This window comes from Trichechus manatus, unplaced genomic scaffold (genome assembly GCF_000243295.1).
Source record: "Trichechus manatus latirostris isolate Lorelei unplaced genomic scaffold, TriManLat1.0 scaffold00123, whole genome shotgun sequence".
Taxonomy (NCBI): Eukaryota; Metazoa; Chordata; class Mammalia; order Sirenia; family Trichechidae; genus Trichechus; species Trichechus manatus.
In genome coordinates, this window is record NW_004444059.1 from 1857637 (window position 1) to 1878021 (window position 20385).

The 20385-nt window shown below is 37.3% G+C and overlaps 1 protein-coding gene across 2 annotated transcripts in view; it reads left to right on the forward strand.

Annotated features, from left to right (window-relative positions):
- SLC38A4 (solute carrier family 38 member 4) overlaps positions 1-20385 on the forward strand; it is a 53239-nt gene that overhangs the window by 6497 nt on the left and 26357 nt on the right. Inside the window, exons 2-6 of one of the 2 annotated variants that reach the window (XM_004384554.1) lie at positions 8101-8331; positions 11248-11338; positions 11841-11956; positions 15029-15102; positions 15565-15657. In XM_004384554.1, coding sequence (XP_004384611.1) covers positions 8213-8331; positions 11248-11338; positions 11841-11956; positions 15029-15102; positions 15565-15657 — 493 coding nt within the window. In that variant the 5' untranslated portion in view covers positions 8101-8212. Of the gene's footprint in view, positions 1-8100; positions 8332-10172; positions 10187-11247; positions 11339-11840; positions 11957-15028; positions 15103-15564; positions 15658-20385 lie in introns of those variants that run through there. The other variant, XM_023738828.1, reaches the window with a different exon arrangement.

Here is a 20385-nt window from a genome sequence, read left to right on the forward strand (position 1 = left end):
TGATCATGTGATTCTTTTCTTTCCTTTTATTTATGTGGTGGATTACATTGATTGATTTTCTAATGCATTCAACCATCCTGGTATGAATCCCACTTGGTTGTGGTGTATTATTTTTTTGATATGATGCTGAATTTTATTGGCTAGAATTTTGTTGAGAATTTTTGCATCTATATTCATGAGAGATATTGGTCTATAATTTTCTTTTTTTGTGGTGTCCTGCCTGGTTTTGGTATCAGGGTTTATGCTGGCTTCATAGAATGAGTTCAGAAGTGTTACTTCTTTTCCATGTTCTGAAATAGTTTGAGTAGTACTGGTATAAGCACTTCTCTGAATGTTTGGTAGAATTCTCTAGTGAAGCCATCTGGGCCAGGGCTTTTTTTTGTTGGAAGGTTTTTTTATTACCTTTTCAATCTCTTCTCTTGTTATGGGTCTGTTCAGATTTTGAACATCACCTTGTGTTAGTTTGGGTAGATAATGTGTTTCTAGAAATTTGTCCATTTCCTCTAGGTTTTCAAATTTGTTGGAGTATAATTTTTCATAATACTGTGTTATTATCCTTTTTATTTCAGTTGTGTCAGTTGCAACGTCCCCCATTTCATTTCTTATTTGGGTTATTTGCGTCCTCTCCTGTTTTTCTTTTGTCAGTTTGGCCAGTGGTTTGACGATTTTGTTGATCCTTTCAAAGAACCAACTTTTGGTTTTGTTGATTCTTTCTATTGTTTTTGTATTCTCTATTTCATTTATTTCTGCTCTGATGTTTATTATTTCCTTTCTTCTGGTGGCTGTGGGCTTCTTTTGCTGTTTTCTTTCTATTTGTTTGAATTGTGTAGCTAATGTTTTGATTTTGTCCCTTTCTTCTTTTTTGATGTGTGCATCTTTTGGTGTAAATTGACCTCTGATCACTGCCTTTGCTGTGTCCCAAAGGTTTTGGTATGACATGTTTTCATTCTCATTTGATTCTAAGAATTTTTTGATTCCATCTTTGATTTCTTCTATTACCCAGTAGCTATTAAGCAAGGTGTTATTCAGTTTCGATGTAACTGATTTTTTTTCCTTGCTCTACTTGTTGTTAATTTCTACCTTGATTGCATTGTGATCAGAGAAGGTACTTTGTATCATCTAAATGTTTTGGATTTTGTTGAGGGTTGCTTTTTGGCCTAAGATGTGCTCTATTCTGGAGAACGTTCCTTGTGTGTTGGAAAAGAATGTGTACTTTGCAGCTGTTGGGTGCAGTGTTCTATATATGTCTATGAGATCAAGTTGGCTGATTGTGGCCTTTAGATCTTCTGTATCTTTGCTGAATTTCTTCCTAGATGTTCTGTCCTTTACCAAGTGGTGTGTTAAAGTCTCCTACTATTATTGCGGAACTGTCAATTTCTCTTTTCAGTAGTGTTAAAGTTTGTTTTATGTATTCTGGAGCCCTGTCATTGTGTGCACAGATGTTTAGTATGGTTATACTGTATCTTCATGATGAATTGTCCTTTTAATCACCATGTAGTGTCCTTTGTCTTTTATGGTGGATTTTGTTTTAAAGTCTATTTTATCTGAGATCGAAAATTTTTGCTTTGGATTGTATCCCACGTAATTCTCAGGGTTTCTTCATTCTTTTTCCTGATTTTTCCTCTAAGTTGTATCCAAGTATTTGTCTCCAATTTTGCCGATTCTGTCTTCCATTGTTTCAAACCTGCTCCTGAGCCCTTCTATGACATGGTCCATTTCTGAAACCTTGTTGTTTTTCTTCTGGATTTCTCATTGTTGTTTTTGTATGATTTCTAGCTGTGAATTTATTTTGGCATTTTATTCCTGAATTATTTTCCTGAATTCTTCCATTGTTTTGTCTGTGTTTTCCATGAATTTGTGTATTTTTTCTTCATTTTTGACTGCTTTTTGCTTCAACTCTTGACAGCTCTGAATCTTAGAGATTTGAATTCCATATCAGGTAGTTCCAGTGCCTTTTTTTCCACTGGAAAGTCATCTGTGTTTTATTTTGGACACCTACCAGAGTAATCCTGTTCTGTTTTTTTAATATGTTTTGATATTGTCTGCTGTCTTCAAGAAATTCAGTAGTTATTTTCTTTGTTTATTGATTGTAGATTTGTTTGTTTCATTCTCCCTTTTTGTTTTATTTGGATATGTCTGAGCAGGCGGAGTGTGCATTGTTTGTTGTTTGCTTCTCCGTGGGCACAATACTTTTCACCTCCTTGTCCAGTTGGCAGTGCCATTCGCTCAGCTATGGTGCAGCAGGGCAGGTCTAGCCGAACAGGAGGGGCTGGGCTGGGTTGTTTTCGGCACATACTGGCGCCGACAGGCCTGGCTGGTGTTCAGTGCAGGGCAGGTTTTGTTAGGCTGTGTCTGTGCTGCTTGGCTTGGAGGTGCAATGTTCAACACATGATGCAGATAGGCGGGGGGTGGGGTGGGGGGCGGGGATTGTGATGTGTGACGCTAAGCTGGGTATGGGAAAGAAGAGAGAGAAACAGGAGTCAGAAAAAAAAAGTTCTGAGGGAGCCTGCCATTGGAATAGAGAGACAAAAAACTGAGAAATGAAGAAAAACAAAAAGAAAAGAGAAAAAATAAATTAATAAAAAATTTTAAAAAAGGAAAAGAAAACCCCCAGGGATCCCACTGGTGACAGGGGAAGTGGCTCCCGGGCCTTGGGACACAGCTCGTCTAAAAGGGGCGGAGATGGCTCACAGTGCCAGGTATTCAGGAGACAGGAAAAGTAGGAAAGTAGAGAGATACGAGAAACTGGGAAATGAAAAAAAACAAAAAGGAAAAAAGAAAAAGAAAAAAAAGAAGGAAAGCCCCAGGGAACCCACCAGTGTGGTGGCATGAACCGGGGAAGCAGTTCCCCAGCTGAGCAGCGCTTTACTGCCTCTCAAGAAGACGTAAAGATGGCACATGGAGCCAGGTGTTCGAGAAAAAGGAGGGGAAGCAGAGGATAGATAGGGAAGAAAACAAAAGAAGCCAAAAAAGCAACACCAGCAACAAAGAAATGGCACTGAAGGAGCCAGCCCATGTGTGCAGGGTGAATCCAAGTGGCACGGAGCGAGCACCTTCCAGCCAAGGGACCAAGGCCCACTGGGAAGCAGTGGAGGCCAAGCAGGGGGAAGAAGGGTGTGGGGTGGGAAAGCATGTATTTCTGGTTAGTGGGTGCTCTGTCTCCCGCTGGGAGCTCCATGAAGCTGCTTTCCCATACTCCCTGTCCACCGATCTCCCACAAGAGTCCAAGATGGTGAATCCGTGCTGCGTTAGCTGATAGGGGACCTCTATTCCATTTCTCTCCTTGCTCTCTTTTCTCTGTCAGTTTCTTAATCCATTCGGTGCTTGGTTGTGTTCTTTATCTCTTCATTTGATGCTTAGGGTGCCAGGACTGACGTTTGTCTCTGTTTGACTTAGTTTTTTAGGTCTTTGTTGTGGAGGGACAGCGTGGTGCTTCTGTCTGTAGCACCATGTTGGCCCCGCCTCTTGAAAATTCTATCTTCAATCATGATATTTGCCAGTATCTTTTTTTTCTATGCTAGCCATTCAGTGATTCATTAAATTGTTCAGTAAGTATTCAGATAAAAAGTAAATGTCTTACATCTCAGTTTCCTTAGTTTTAAAGGGGTACCTATCATGAGCTCTGGTGTTAACAGCTTGTCTGCTAACCAAAATGTTGGCAGTTTGAATCCACCAGCTGCCTCTTAGAAACCCTATGGGGCAGTTCTACTCCATCCTATAGGAGGATTATGAGTTGGAATCAACTCGATGGCAAAGGGTTTGGTTTTTTAATCATGCCTGCAATGTTTGTGAGTTTTGAAAAGTGTAAAACTCTCTTTTACGTATAGATAAGTACATAAAATACTATGTAAGTTTGCATGTAGGTAAAGACAGCAATTGGATTCTGATTACTGGAAGAGGGAAAAGGGATTTAAAATTTTGGAGGGCCTACTACAAGCCAAACTTCGACACACATGATCTCATTTAAACTCTTATAATACTGCCTTTATGGTAAGTGATATTACCCTCATATTGTGGATGGGAAGGCAGAAAAGTCAGAAGTTAGTTAATCTGGCCAGGATGAAACACCAAACTATGATACTTTTTGAAAGAACAAAACCAAAAACCCTGAAAAACAGTAACAGTGTCAACAACCAACAGAAATTTTGAAGAATCCTAGAAGCCAGAAAGCAGAAAGGATTGGAAAAACTGAGAAACAGAAAAGGAACCTAGAGCTTGGAAGGTCAGGATGAGAGTGCTTCTTCCAGAGAAAGCCCTGTAGCTCAAAGCCAAGCCAACGCCTACGAAAAGGATGCATGGACTACGGGCTACCAATTACCAGGTGTTCACCAAGGAAGCTCAGTTTAGACATCTTGGTTCATTTGGGCTGCTGCTTTTGCCCAGAGGCTACGTTTGTGATCTAGTTTGTTAAGAAAGCCTAAGGAGGGACTCTAGAATAGATACTAGGGCCTCTACAAAAGAGTGATAACAAGCAGGGAAATTCATTAAAGCATTTTACCCCCAGAGCAACCGCTCCTTATAATGCCAGCTGTATACAGGAGTGGGGTCTTCCTGGGAGCTCCTCACACATATAAGCTGCAGAAAAGTTGCCTACCCAGAACCTACAAGGGAACAACCCATCAAAGAAACGAGTCTACACTACTTCAGAGAAACCTTGTACCAGCGTATAAGTTAACCAGCATACTCCTTCATTCACTAAGAACTTAAGGAAAACCAACAGCATTAATGAGAAGGACCAAGATGAACAACCTGAATAACTAACTCCAGAATAAACAAATAATTTAGGGAACAAAAGGGATCTTTTGAAAACTTGCAACTGGTATCCATGGAGAGATTTCATAAAATATCGTATCCATAGAACAAAAAAAGTAAAAAAATGATTTGGTAAAAGAGCAAAAAATAAGAACAAATTCTTAAAATTAAAAAGTGATTGATGAAAATAATAGAGCATGAATGATGAAATAAAAAACATAATTGATGAAAACTTTGAAAAATAAAATAAAGTTGAAGATCAAATTGGTTATTTTGGACATAACATTACGGATATATCCCTGAGCATTGAGAAATAAGACAAAGAGAGGGAAATAGAGGGGAAAGTTTAGCAGTATGGATCAAGAGGTTCAATACCTGACTCATAAAAGTTTTAGTAGGAATAAACTCCGGGAAGAAAATAGTTTTTAAAAATAGTTAAACATTTTTCTGAGCAGAAGAAAGACACAAGTGTTTTGATTGACTGGGCCCTCCACATACTAAGCAGGATATTTTCAAAACTATCCAGATCTACTCATATCTTGGTGAGATTTCAGATAAGGATGAGGAGAAAAATTCTAAAATATTTCAGGAGAAAAAATAGAATACTAGTAACTTATCTACAAAGAAACCAAAGTCAGACTTACCAGTGGAAGCTAGAAGTCAAGGAAGTAATGTGTTCAAAGCTCTGAGGGAAATTGATTTTGAATCAACAGTTCAAACAATCAATAAAGTTTGAGAACAAAATCCAGATATTTTCCAACATGAAAGAACTCAGAAATTCTGTTCACAAAAATAGGCACATTGTGTGAAAAAAATTACTCAAGGCAGTATTTCAACACAATGCAAAATGAAGACGGCATGGCATTCAAGAAACACTGGCAGCTGAGATCCTCAAGGATGTAGGAGAAAGCCTTTCAGAAAGTAAAAGAACATGGAAAATTCACTTTCAATGTTTTTGTAGCATAAGATTTTATTTCGTTTATAAGGTAGACAAATACACTACTTGGTTCTTCCAGGCATACTATTTACACAATCATAATATTATAAATGCTGATTACTGGTTTTCAGTGTTTAGAAACAACTTATAGACAAATGTTGAGAGACTTAATTGTTTTACACAACAGAGTGGAAATATTATGAACGTCAAAATTGTAGAAGTATTTCTATAACTAGAATAAGTGGGAAATGTGAGAGAAGGAGAGATAGAAAGAAGTATACTAATTTTCACATCTTTCATAGATACTAGTCCAGCATTGATAAATCAAGTTGGAGAGGTTTTAGTGAATTATTTAGCATTAAAATGGCAATATTAGAAGAACTAAAAACTCTGGGTGGTGCAAAATGTTAACACATTCAGCTGCTAACTAAAAAGGTTTGAGTCCACCCAGAGGCACCTTGGAAGAAAGGTCTGGCAATCTAGTTTAAAAAAATCAGCCATCGGGAACCCTATGCAGTATACTCTGACCCACATGGGGTCACCATGAGTTGGAGTCAAATGGACAGCAACTAGTGATGGTGGTGCTAGGAAGTGAGAAGGGTACTGTGTGATGGGTGAGGAAAACCTTTGTGCTCATTTAATAGGTCTCTATTGTTTCAACTATATACATTCTTATTTCTATTATTTCTCTGGTAGCTTTTAAGATTTTTTTCTCTTTATCTATGATGATATGTATTTTCACTACTTCATGTAATGAATAGATCCATTTTTATTCTTTCTGCTTAAAGCTTTGTGTGCTGTTTTAAATTCTGAGAACTATGATCTTTCTTCAATTTTGAAGAATGGCTCTGCCGTTTTCTCTTTTTATTTTGTCTCTCCTTAGTCCCACAATTCTCTTGTATTAGATGGCCCATTAGAGTATGTTAAAAATTTTCATTCTCGGTCTTTTTCCCCCTCATGTCTCTTCTTCATATTTTTCATCTCTGTATCTCTTTGTGCTATAATTTGGGTGATTTCCACAGATCCATCTTCCAGTTTCATAACTCTCTCTTCATCTGAGTTTTATTTTGATGACTTTTTTTTTTTTTTTTTTAGAATTCCTTTTTTGGCTCTGGACCAACCTGATCTTTTTTTACAATGTTCTTATTCTGTGGATGTTTTTTTCCTTATTTTGAATGTTTTCATTACATTCATTTTAAGGTCCCTTTTAAACTGTAGTTCCTCAGATGTGAATCTTACCATTTGTTGTGCCTACTGACACTCATCATAGTGAGTTTCCTTGTGTGTTTTGTAATTTTTGTAATTTGCAGTGGTGAACTTGTCTCAAGCGTGAGTTGCCTTCCACAAATATACTGCGGCAGTACTGGATTTTGGAGACATTCCTATGTGATAGTTTCATGTTTCTAAGGGGACTTGTGGGTTTTATGAATTCTGGAGCAATTCTTATATTAGTTTCTCTGCTCAGACTTTTCTTACCAAATGGATAGTGCCAATTCCAGAACCACAACTTTTGAGAGTGTTACTGGTTCTCCCAATATAATGGTTCAACAAGAATTAGATGAATCTAATAGTAAAAATTTCAAGAGAAATTATACTAACAACATATAATGGACTCAGTATTTTTTTCTTTTTTTTTTTTACACAATGCTGGTCCACCCCTTTTCACTTTACAATTGAGGAAAATGAGGTCAAAAAAAGTTAAATGATTTGTGTTGAGATCCAGAGCATTTAAGGCAGAGCAGAACCTAAAAATTGGATCTCCTTGTTGTTAGTACATTTTTTAATTTGATGTAGATGGTGACAGATGCTGATTCAAAGGAAAACGTGTACTTCTTGTTACTATTAATTTTAGCTTCACGATCCAAGTGCCTGGAAAATTGGCTCATCAAGCTTAATTGTAACCTGTGTTGCATGATATGAAGTATTTTGGTGGTGTTAATTTTTTCATGCTCAATTAGCAAATTAAAGTACTAATTTTCTTATGATACTGCTAGTGGAGACACTGGTAGATTCTGCCTTGGCAGAACTTCCTTTGTCAACAAATTTCTTTTGTCTCCCTTTCTTTTAAATCATGCAATCTGTTTACAAATACTGAAAGCTTCTTAAAGACTGCTGCCACATCTTAAACCTCTCAGACTAGCAAAGCACCTGCCATGTTGATTATACATAAAGCAAAAACCAAACCCACTGGAGTCGAGTCAATTCCAATTCATAGAGACCCACTCTATAAATATCTATTGATTTGACAGTTAGTCATTCTTCTTGTTCTCTTCCATTTTTAAATGTGAAGTTTTTCAGGAGTTTACTTCTTTTCCATGTCTTCATAGAGAGAATACACAATGCAGGTCATTCATTTTCATTTATCTAATTTAAAGAAAATTATAATGATTTAATTTGTGTTCTGTTTGCAGAACAGAGTGTTCTGAAAGTCAACACAAAGTAGAAGAGCCTTAAGCTGAAGGTACAATATATTATTTACACTGAAGGAGCTTGTGTGTGGAGTAGAAAGCGCTGACAGCTCAAATGGATCCCATGGAACTGAGAAATGTCAACATCGAGCCTGATGATGAGAGCAGTAGTGGAGAAAGTGTTCAAGACAGCTACACCAGGATCGGAAATTCAGAGAAGGCAGCAATGAGCAGGTATGAGGTTAAAAATCACCAGTTCCCATGTAAAAATGAGAGAAGTTTATGGAAGTGGAAAACAAGGATCTTGTCTGGAAGAATTGGGTTATTATCTTAGATAGCAATGGCATTGATGTTAACAGAACAATTCCCTGATCCTGAAATATAATAATACTAATGTCAATCTTTTGTGTGATTAATTTAGAATTAACATTATAAAGTCCTCATCCCCATTAATAATTATAGAATAATTTAAATTATATTATCCTATCATACCTCTTACCACTTGGACTATTCTTTTTCAGATGTCCTTTAAATGTCGCTTTGAATGTCCTGTAAATGTTGTTCCATCTCCAGTGTTCTGTAAGGATTCTTATCTCTCTAAAAGTGTCCTCTGAACAAGTTCATTCATAACTATCATGGCTCCACCCACCAACTATATGCCATGTTTTCAGCCGATTAGACTCAGCTGAGTTTCAGACCATTATATCTACTACACATCTCTACTGGATGACTTATGTGTCTAAATCACCTCATATATAAGGTCAAACTTGCAATGTCTAATACTGAACTATAATTCTCTTCAAAGGCTTTTCCTCCTCCAGTAATCCCCATCCTGGTGAACAGTCACTACTATCAATTCAATCAAATCAGTTAGGAGTCAACTTTGACTCATCCCTTTCCCCAACCCACACATTCAGTGGTCAGCTATCTCCAGCTGGTTCTAGCTCATTAACATATCAAGTCCACCCACTTCTTATTATCCAATCTATTGCCATAATGGAAAGAGTAGGAATGTTTTTGCAAAGTTTAATACAATATGTTCTGGAGCACTCATAGTAATCTACCCTTTAACTCCTCGCTCAAACACTGGTCATCATTTTGCAATTTTATAATCACTCAGAAAGATGAGTTTTGTCTTTGTTTGACTTAGATTGATTCTTTAATGTAAATTTTTGAGAAATTTGACATGGGGCATTTATTTGGAATCATTGTACTTATGTTTTCAGTACATGCTGGGTTTGGTATCAAAACATTTAAGACACTGGGCACATTTCTCATCTATGTTATACAATCTTGGCATGTTTTATGACTAACTCATCTCAGGCCAAAATAAGAACATGAAAATGCCTCAAAAAAGGAAAATAGTCTGTTTACTTACAAATTCAAAAAATTTAAAGGTACTCACGGAATACAAGATTCTAGCTTGTTGATTCAAGTAAAAAAGAGGATTTTGGACACTCCTGAGTTTAAATTCTAGGTGGCACTTTTGTTTTCATAGTCCTTAGACACATTTTAGGCTTTATTTAATCCTATTGTCTCAGTTTCCAATTATGAACATTAGGTACCAGTCTTCACATAGCAAGTATATTTACTACAGACTATTAAATAAAGCACAAAGTGGGGGAGGGGGTAGTGAAGATGGAGGAAGGAAGCATGTGAGGGCCTTATGTTATCATATTTCCCCTATGAGAAATATGGGGAGAATTCCTGGAAATGTTCCTAACTTGTATGCTGTGAGAACTCCTTGAGTTCTAGAAAAATACATAAACCTCTTTGGTTTTATCTGCTGCTTGAATCTACAACTTATATTGTTCTCTATTCTCAAAAAGCAACCCTGCCATCCCTCCTCTTCACCAGATTATTTGAAAAATTATCTCGTATTATTAAAGATGCTTTGTATAGATCTCATTATCATCCTATAATTATTTTCTGCTGTTGATTTCTAAGGGATATTTTTAATAAAACCCCTCCAATTATTTTAATTTACTCTTTCATGGGAGAAATGTCCTAGAAATTGCCATTTATCTAATGAGAAAGCACTGTTAGGAAGCATGTATAGTCGAGCATTTCATATAATGAAACAAAGGCTGTTTGGAATTTACCAGAAGTGTTAAAAATGCAATGGTGGCAGCCGGACTCATTAGCTGAGGCTTTTCAGGAATGTGGCTGGTACTAAGTCCATAACCATGAAGCCCCTAGTATATACAGTATAAGTATAATCAGGGGAGGCACCTATGACCCAGCTGTGCAGCTTCTAGCCTGTGCTTAAATAGACCATAATCCCAACGTTCTGTTGATAGTGACATTTTAAAGTCCCCCTCCCAACTCTTCCACAAATTCATTAAGTTTTCTTAATATTTTTCTTAGTTGCATTCACTATCTAATAACCCAGGGACATTTTCAGAGTAATTAAAATACACACACACACAACCAACCAAACACAACGCAGAGATACCACTGAACTATACATCAAGGGATGTGTATAAAAAGATGGAGCCAAAAAAATGGAGAAATGCCAGCTAGAGTGGCATTTGTACGCCTAGAACTGTGTGGTGCTATGGAAGACCTGAGACTTGGAACCTGGCAGGTGTCGGCACCTGATTTCTCTTCTCTGAGCCACAGCTGCCTCATCTTTAGAGCAGGGGCATGAAAGGTCCCTCACAGAGTTGTTCTGAGCATCAAATGAGGTGAGGATCAGAGTGCCTGGCACATGGTAGCCACTTAATAACTGCTGAATTCCTAAAATTGTATGATTGTGGTGTGGTAGTAGTTGAGAAAGCTCACTTCTGAGTCAGGACTCTGTACCCTTTCTTTGGAAGGGTCCTAAATGGGGACAAAGTTAGCTCTAATTATTCTCCATTTTGTATAGTTAGTGTGGGAAAGAAGAAATTTGGCATAAAAAATTTCCAGTAAAAACAATGTTTTCTTCCTTCAAACTTCCTCCCTCTCACCCAAAGGATATTCATGAATGAAGTACAACTCTTGGCCTGGAAAGAGCACTAGTGGAAAGGAAGAGAAGAAAAGAGTTGTAGGCGTCTGGTTTCTCCTCCCCCAGTTCAGTTACTTAGATCATCCGAAACATAAATATTATTTAGAGCATTTACTTAGATGTTTTGACTTTCTTATTTTCCTTTGTGTGTGTGTGTTCAGTCAATTTGCTAATGAAGATGCTGAAAGTCAGAAATTCCTGACAAATGGATTTTTGGGGAAAAAGAAGCTGACAGATTATGATGATGAACATGTAAGTTAACCTATGCTTTTAGGCAGTAATCAGGCCTTGACGGTGTCTGATCTACCTAGGTCTCTGTGGGAAAACAATGTGACTGAAATTTTCCAAGCTTTGATCAGCATATTCTCTGTTTATTCAGGCCCTTACTGGAATAAGGGCTTGTTTTTCCTGTCCGCCATATGGCTGCATAAATCATTTATGAAATTTATTTGTTTTTTGGAGAAATCATTCTAACCCAACTGTAATCTGCAATCATACATGCTTTCTCTTCTTTATGTTACTCAACTTGTATTTTGTACTCAGGCCCCTGCTGAAACCAAGCACTGCATTCCATTGAAAATTACATGCTTTTGTTGAGGTTGAGTAATGGCTTTTATTCATTGTAATTTTTATCTTAGTTTTTGGTTTTGGACTGTAAGATCCTCCAGTAAAGATAATTTGAGAGTGAGAATAACCCCCAAAAGGTTTTTCCTCTGGCACATGTTTGCTTATGATGCGTCCCTTTTTCTTCAAGCATCCTGGAACCACATCCTTCGGAATGTCTTCATTCAACCTGAGTAATGCCATCATGGGCAGTGGAATCTTGGGCTTGTCCTACGCCATGGCCAACACAGGAATCATACTTTTTATGTAAGTGAATGCACATGTCTACATTCCATGATAAAGTATACCTGGTATTTTTAATTAACAATCCAAAGTTTGATCTTAGTGAATGGGGATGCACTGAGAAAGTATTAACAAATTTCTCTTGCATTTTGATAAAACAGCAACCTAAATTAGAACAATCAGCGCAGTCTTATCATGGTACTTCCTCAGCCATCCCTAACCAAATTGCGGAAAGTTTATAGGTTCACCACCCATAGTGCTAAAGCAGCTCTACTAGTTCATAAGAACCATTTTACAAAGCCGTTCATTGTTCAATGGGTGCTTAAAATGAATTGGTGTTTAGTAGTAAAAAAGATCTTTCTCAGAAGCAAATCTGATTCTGTCACACTTTTAGGATAAAGACTCCATCCTTAACCTGTCCTAAAGAGCCCTGCATGCCCTGGCCCCCTCTCATACGCCATTCCCTGTGCCCCTACGTGCCAGGCTCACTGGCCTTCTCTATATCCCATGAAGGTGCCATGTTCCTTTCCACCACAGGGTCTTTACACTTGATTTTTCCTCTGCTTGGAACCCTCTTTTCTCTTCATCTCATAACCTCCTTCTCATAGCTCAGTCTTCACCTTGATGCTGCCTTCTCTGACTTGTATGACTGGGATAAATCACCTTATTATGCACTCACCACAGTTTTAATACTTTAGTGCATTTGTTTGATTTGTTTGCTTAATGTTTATCTCCCTCGCTAGGCTAAAATCTCCAGATAATGAGCCCATGTCTGTTTTCGCTCACCACATGTCTGTATCCCCAGGACCCAGCACAGTGCCGGGCACAGGGAATATCTGCTGAGCAACTGGAGTTTACTACTAACCCTATGCACTTTAACCATACTTGGTCAGATGCTGCCTAAGGGTAGCAGTGTCACGGAGCTGACCTGTAGGATGGATTCCACATCTGTGACAGACAGCCACAGATGCTTACATGCATTACATACTGCTTGGCATTTTCCAAGACACAGTTGGCAGCAGCGGAATTTTTCACGAGAATAAAATCTAATGTTAGTCAGGCATCAACGTTAATGCAGATCACAATCCCAAATGCAGTTCTAGAGAGTTAAATAACTGTCTAAGAATGCAACATTTATATTATAAATATACACTATTTATTTTCTAAGCATCACTTATGATTAGATAATCACATAGCTATTTGAGGGCTAAGGATCAGGGCTATAAGTATTTCTATTGTGTTAGTGTGATAACAAACGTTTTGTGCTTTGATTGAACTGTTTTATGTATAATACTCTTTAGCTTAATGAGTTTTTATATTAATTTTACTTTTATAAGCCATGTTTGAAATAAACTATTTTTCAAAAAAATTCTCTGAATCTTAATGGCTAGAGATACATTCATGTATACTTTTGCATACTTTTGTAATGTACACTAACCCTAAGACAAAAAGACTGCCTACTCCTTATTAATTATGCATACTATTACCATTATTTAGGTAGTATTGTAGATCTCTGATAAGTAGGAATCCGAAACACTTCCAATCTTAAAGTCATAGCTCATATCATAGGAGGAGAATATTCCACTTTTCTACCCAAGGGCCTCATTTCCGTCGTATAAACATCTAGCAGGTTAATTTTGCCAGAGCAATTGAATTGCTAAACATCATGGGCTGTGTTTTGTGTGTCTGGGTAGCACAGACTGGATTCAGCTACCTCCCTGAATTCAGAGCAAGTGACACCGGTTTTGGCTGGTTTTCATTTTACTATTTTCTGTCAAAGCAAATATTCATTTCGATTACAGGGACCGCTTCTTATTTCTGCAGGGAACTAAATTATGTAATCTAATTTACAAAATGCTTCAACAACAGGTAAATTCATAAGGCATATTGAAAAACATATGCGTAAGATTGGTTAGACTTTTTTGGGAAACAAATATTTTGTGGAAATAAGAGCACAATATAACTAGAGTCGTTTTACTGAGCAGTGATAACTCAAATACATATTGACTTCATCAGGAATTACCAAAGAATTAGATCACTTGCAGGGAAAATGTTTAGTGTGCTCTCATCGTGTAAAATAGACAAAGAATAATGTATCTTTTTTTTTTTTTTTTAATTTCAGGTGAAGTTTAGTATTGGCCCTTCATTTTACTATGTAGATGCTCCTATCTACACCACTGCATTCCAGTTCTTGTTTGGGGGGAACACTGATCACGTTTTGTACAACAGCATACATAAACAAACCATACATCATACATGCATGTGAACAGGTAGAGAGGGTCCTGAAACTAGAAATTATTCTTTCTAGATACAAAAAACGAATTTTCCTGTACCCTGTACTTACCTGTCTTTGCTTTCTCAATTATACATGCAACTGGCTAAGCCTCTGGTTCACAAAGCACTTTGTCATCTAATAGACAGGATCAGTAGTAAGCCATGACTCCAACTCATGGTGACCCCATGGGTGCTAGAGTAGAACTGTGCTCCCTAGGGTGTTCGACGGCTGATTTTTAGGAACTAGATTGCCAGGCGTTTCTTCTGAGGTATCTCTGGGTGGACTTGAACCTCTAACCTTTAGGTAGCAGCCAAGCACATTAACCTATTGGCACCATAATGGAGCTCAAAAATGGAGTTCAGATATTACATGCTTTTGCTTCTATATTTCTAGATTTTAGATTAACGTTTAGTTAGGATATTGACTAGACTTACAATTCTAAATGTTCATGTGAATATCATCCAAATATGACATATATATATATATGATATATATGCAACTGAGTAGATGTAGTAGAGCTAATTTTGCTAAATACTTAGCATCTAAATTATGGATCAGATTCTACAACTGGGTAACTCTAAAGCTAAAAATACTTTAGGAACTTTGGGTACTAGATTTTGGCAAATGCAGCAAATTCCAGCCTGTGACATTACAGGGTATGTGTGGAGTTCTGAAAAGAATTCTTCAGCTTCCCAAAATCCACACACTTCTGGAAAGTTAATGATTGGAAAGATCAAGGTAATCATTTATTGTAATACTTAACATTATTCTGCATTATTTATAATAGATGCTTTATTTTCTACTCTCTTCTCCCATTACAGAATCATGCTGCTTGCTGTGGCAATATTATCACTCTATTCAGTTCATCTTTTATTAAAGACAGCCAAGGAAGGAGGTATGTCACTCCCAAGTCCAACACATTCTATTCTGATCTTCAGTCTATAACTCCGTAACATTATCATGATTTTAGTCAATTCCACATTTCTTTTTTTTTTTTTATTTTTGACCCCAGTGATGTGATCTCTCAATGTTTTCCATAATTTGGGCAAGTGAGAAACAAGTAAAAGTCAGCTGGCTCAGGTTCCAGTCAAATAGAAAAAAGAGAGACTTTTGTTAGAAGATAGAAAAAACAATTTTGACTTGCTGCATGCAACTAAAATTCATGAAGCCACTGCTTATTGTTTGGAGAACATTTTAACATATTATGTATTAGTGTTTGACGTTGCATTTTGGGGGTTTATGATTTGTATATGGTGTTTATGCCCCTGTTTGAGACTCCAGTGTAGAATTATATTATGTAAATATTTTAGGCATTAAAACAATTCTTTTAACAAGGTTATTTTATCTTTGATTGTAGGCTCTTTAATTTATGAAAAATTAGGGGAAAAGGCATTTGGATGGCCTGGAAAAATTGGAGCTTTTGTGTCCATCACAATGCAAAACATTGGAGGTAAGGGGAGATTGCTTTCAATAGACTACTTAAGCTTCCAATACAATGTTCAACAAATAAGAAAACTTCATGGCAACAAACAAGCACTTTAAACACAAAAATAGCTGCTTTATAGGTCTTAAATTTAAAACCAAGTTTCTTCAATAGTTTTTCTGTCCCTCTTTAAGTACAAAATAACAATATCTAAGAACGAAATACCATAAAGCCCCATCAAGTGAATTCTAGAATTAAAATACAGAATAAAAGCTTTCTTGATTTCTAATACTATACCAGCTTTAATCAATCCTTTTACAGTGAAAACATTAGTGCTTATTTCTGTCATTGCCAGTGCACTTTTTTCATATGTATGATTGAATTTCTTTCATAAAACTGAAAATTAAGTATCTATGGGAAACAGCCAAATGCTGTGGTTCTTAAAGACACAACCTTGCACAGAACCAGCCTGTTAGAGGATGTGTTAGAAGCATTATAAACCACAGGTTCCTTCGTTCTACAGTCTTAAAATTCCTACTGGATTATAGTTTCCAGGGTAGAGCCTGGAAATACATATTTTTAACAGTGCTCCAGGTGATATGCTTCTCCACCATCTTCACACTGGTTCTGTGATTTAAGATATTGTGTCTTTGACTCTCAGGAGGCATCCAAACTCATATTTCTTTTTTTTTTTAATTGCACTTCAGGTGAAGGCTTACAGAACAAATAGTTTCTCATGAAACAGTAGTACACATACTGTTTTACGACATTGGTTAACAACCCCACAACATGTCAACCCTCTCCCTTCTCGACTTTTTTTTTTTTTTGGTGAAAAGATACATAGCCAAAGATACACCATTTCAAAAATTTCTACATGCACAGTTCAGTGACATCAACTACGTTCTTCGAGTTATGCTGCTATTCTCACTTTAGGTGAAGGCTTACAGAACAAAATAGTTTCTCATTAAACCATTAGTACACATGTTGCCCTATGACAATGGTTAACAACCTCACAACACATCAACACTATCCTTATTCAACCTTGGGTTCCCTATCACCAGCTTTCCTGTCCCCTTCTGCCTTCTGGCCCTTGTCCCTGGACTGCTGTGCCTCATTAGTCCCATTTGGTTTTATGGGAAGTGTCCAATCCCCGGCTGAACGGTGAACCTCAGAAATGACTTCACCACTGAGCTGAAAGGGTGTTTCTCCAGTCTCCTTTAGGCCAGTAAGTCTGGTCTTTTTTTTGTGAGTTAGAAAACTCATATTTCTTAATGGTATCTCCTGTTGCATGGCCCAGACTTCTCCCCGCATAATAGCACTCATTTCGTCCCCTCCTAACCAGTCCACAAACCTGCTATTCTTTTGTTCTTTCTTCATTCAGTGAACAGCATCATAGTTTCTTAAGCCAGAAATCTGATGTCAGCCGAAAATTCCCCTTTCCCTAACGCTGCACATCCAATCAAACACCAAAACCTCTCCATTCTCTCTCTTATTTATCTCTTAAATCTCTCCTCTTCATCCATCCTCACCACCACAGTTCTGGTGATCACCGTTTCCAGCTCAGACTGTTGCAGTAGCCTTCTAACTGGTCTCTGTGCCTTGAGTTCCTGTGCTCCCACCTTTAATTCATCCTCCAGATATACTTTCTCAAATTCAGATCTATTCCCGATTTTCCCATGCATTAAATTCTTTAGCATGTTCTCATATTTTCAAGATAAATTTTAAATTCCTTGGCCTGACACATGAGGCTCTTCATGATTTGTCCCCTGCCTACCTCTTTGACACCTCTCCTACCAACCGCCATATGTATGGATCTATCTATCTTATCTATCATCTATCCATCCATCCATCCATCTATCATCTATCTAGCCCCTATACATCCTGTATCATAGCATAACACTATGTCTTCACCTAATGGTATTAATTTAATATTTTAAAAAATCCCCTGTGCCTTCTTAGCACATGTAATTTCATCCCCTTAAACGTCTTTTGATGATCCTCCAACCCTAACACACACACACACACATACACACACACGCGGACACAACTTCTCTTCTCTCTCCTCACTGTGGTTCATCCTTTCTATATAGGCTGTTAGGTTCAGTTCCTTTGGGATCCTTTGGCCCTCTTTGTATGTATCTCGTATTGCTTTTTTTAAAAGATATTTTAAAACCCTTGAGGTAGAGAATAGACTTTTAGAGTTTGATGCACCTGAATCTGAGTCTGTTTCTGTCACTTATAACCTGTGGCCTTGGGAAAATCGCTTTACTCCTCTGAGTCTTTTTCCAGCCATGAAAAGGAGAATAATTCCACATACTTATGAGGATATTGTGAGGATTAAATAAGATAACATAAGGCACATGATAAGGGTTAATGCTTCCTTTCTCTTGTTCTCTGCTTCAATATCCATGTCTCTGGAGCCCTCCTGATTATTTTTATAATTATAAAACAAATATAAGCTAATTGTGGAAAACTAAAACATTTCATAAATAGATAAATTACAAAGACACATTTATGTAAGTCACCCTCAAAATAACTACTCCAGGTTTTCCCGTATGCCTAATTTAACAAATATATCGTTATTGTTAAAATTGGATAATCTAATACTGTTTTGCAGCTTGTTTTTTTTTAATTTAACAATATACCTTGAATATGTCTACATGCAATTCTTTTTAATGACTGTAGACTTTTACAGCGTACAAATGTACCATAATTGATTTACTGAATCCCTTATTGATGAACAGTTGAATTGTTTCCAATTTTTTCACTATTACAAACAATGCCGCAATGAATTAACTTGCACAAACATCTTGCAAAGAGGCAACTACTTCTGAAATATAAACTCACTGGAGTTTTATCCAGTGTTTCTGAAATGGAGCAATTTGTTTAATAACCCTTCTCCAACTGTACCCACTCCTGATAATGGAGAGTTGATAAGCAGACAAATAAAATCCAGCCATATCTTAATGATTTATGTTTCTTTCTTTTCACAATTTTATGCATTAAGACTACAATCCTGAGTAGAATTTGGTAGTCTCAACCAGATTGTCTCGTTCATTTTACTGAGTTGGGGCTGTAAGCTCCCTCCATCCTCCACCAAATAGACTTCTTTCCATTTGGTTCTCATTTTCAGCCTTTTCAAGATGAAAATTATCAAGCAATTCACAGGATCACCTCACAATTGACCTAATTTACCTGTTTGGACAATTGAAATCACTGGATATAAGCATATTTAGCACTGAACTCAACAGTCTGAGCCACTATTATGGTTTTAAACAATGGAATAAATTACAAAGTAGTCTCTCAATCAAGTCACACACACATAAGAAATGTGGCTTTACAAGAGTAAGATGAAATTTCATAATACCATCCTGAAAATGCTCTCACTTTAGTTACTCTACATGGTTAGTTTTTATTTTGGAATAAGGAACATCATTTGTATTTCTGTACTCAGCAGCCCCACGTATAGAATGGTTGATTTTCTCAATCCCTTGGAAAATTAACATTTACCACAGATATTTTAACATTAGCAGAATAATGTTGACATTACCCAGACAGGTCTGGATCATTCTGAATTTTAGAAGACCAAACACATTAACGGTGACATCACTGAAAGCCAGCAATTAATAGCTCTAAAATTGAACGGGACCTCACTGAGCCAGTTAATCAGAACTATCTCCTGTTTGCTCTCTCTAAGATTTAACTTTAGCCAAGGTCTTTGTAAAGATTAACCAAATAACATTTACAGAACACAGACCAGGTATTGTAAAAACTCATTTTCCTTTGACAATAGAGAAGAAGCACTGGCCCAGAAGTCAGGGAACTTATATTTTAGGTGCGGTCTGCCATTTTCAAGCTGTGTCATTTAACCTCTCTAAAGCTTTTTTTTTTCTTTTTTTATTTAAATTCTTTTTTTAAAATTGTACTTTAGATGAGGTTTACAGAACAAATAGTTTCTCATTAAACAGTTAGTACACATATTGTTTTATGACAATGGTTAACAACTCGATGACATGTCAACATTGTCCCTTCTCAAACTTGGGTTCCCTATTACCAGCTTTCCTGTCCCCTCTTGCCTTCTAGTCCTTGTCCCTGGACTGTTGTACCCCATTAGTCTCGTTTTGTTTTATGGGGCTGTCTAATCTTTGGCTGAATGGTGAACCTCGGGAGTGACTTCATTACTGAGCTAAAAGCGGTCTGGGAGCCTTACTCTTGGGGTTTCTCCAGTCTCTGTCAGGCCAGTAAGTCTGGTATTTTTTTGTGAGTTAGAATTTTGTTCTACATTTTTTCCAGCTCTGTCCGGGGCCCTTTATTGTGGTCCTGGTCAGAGCAGTCAGTGGTGGTAGCCGGGCACCAGCTAGCTGTACTGGACTCAGTCTGGTGGAGGCCATGGTAGTTGTGGTCCACTAGTCCTTTGGACTAATCTTTTCCTCGTGTCTTGTTTTCTTCATTCTCTCTTGCTCCCAAAGGAGTAAGACCAGTAGAGTATCTTAGATGGCTACTCACAGGCTTTTAAGACCCCAGAAGCTACTCACCAAGGTAGAATGTAGAATATTTTCTTTACAAACTGTGTTATGCCAATTGAGCTAGATGTTCCCCAAGACCATGGTCCCCACAGCCCTCTGCCCAGCAATTCGGTTCCTCAGGGAGTTTGGACGTGTCTATGGAGCTTCCATGACCTTTCCTTGTACAAGTTGTGCTGGCTTCCCCAGTGTTGTGTACTGTCTTACCCTTCACCAAAGTTACCACTTATCT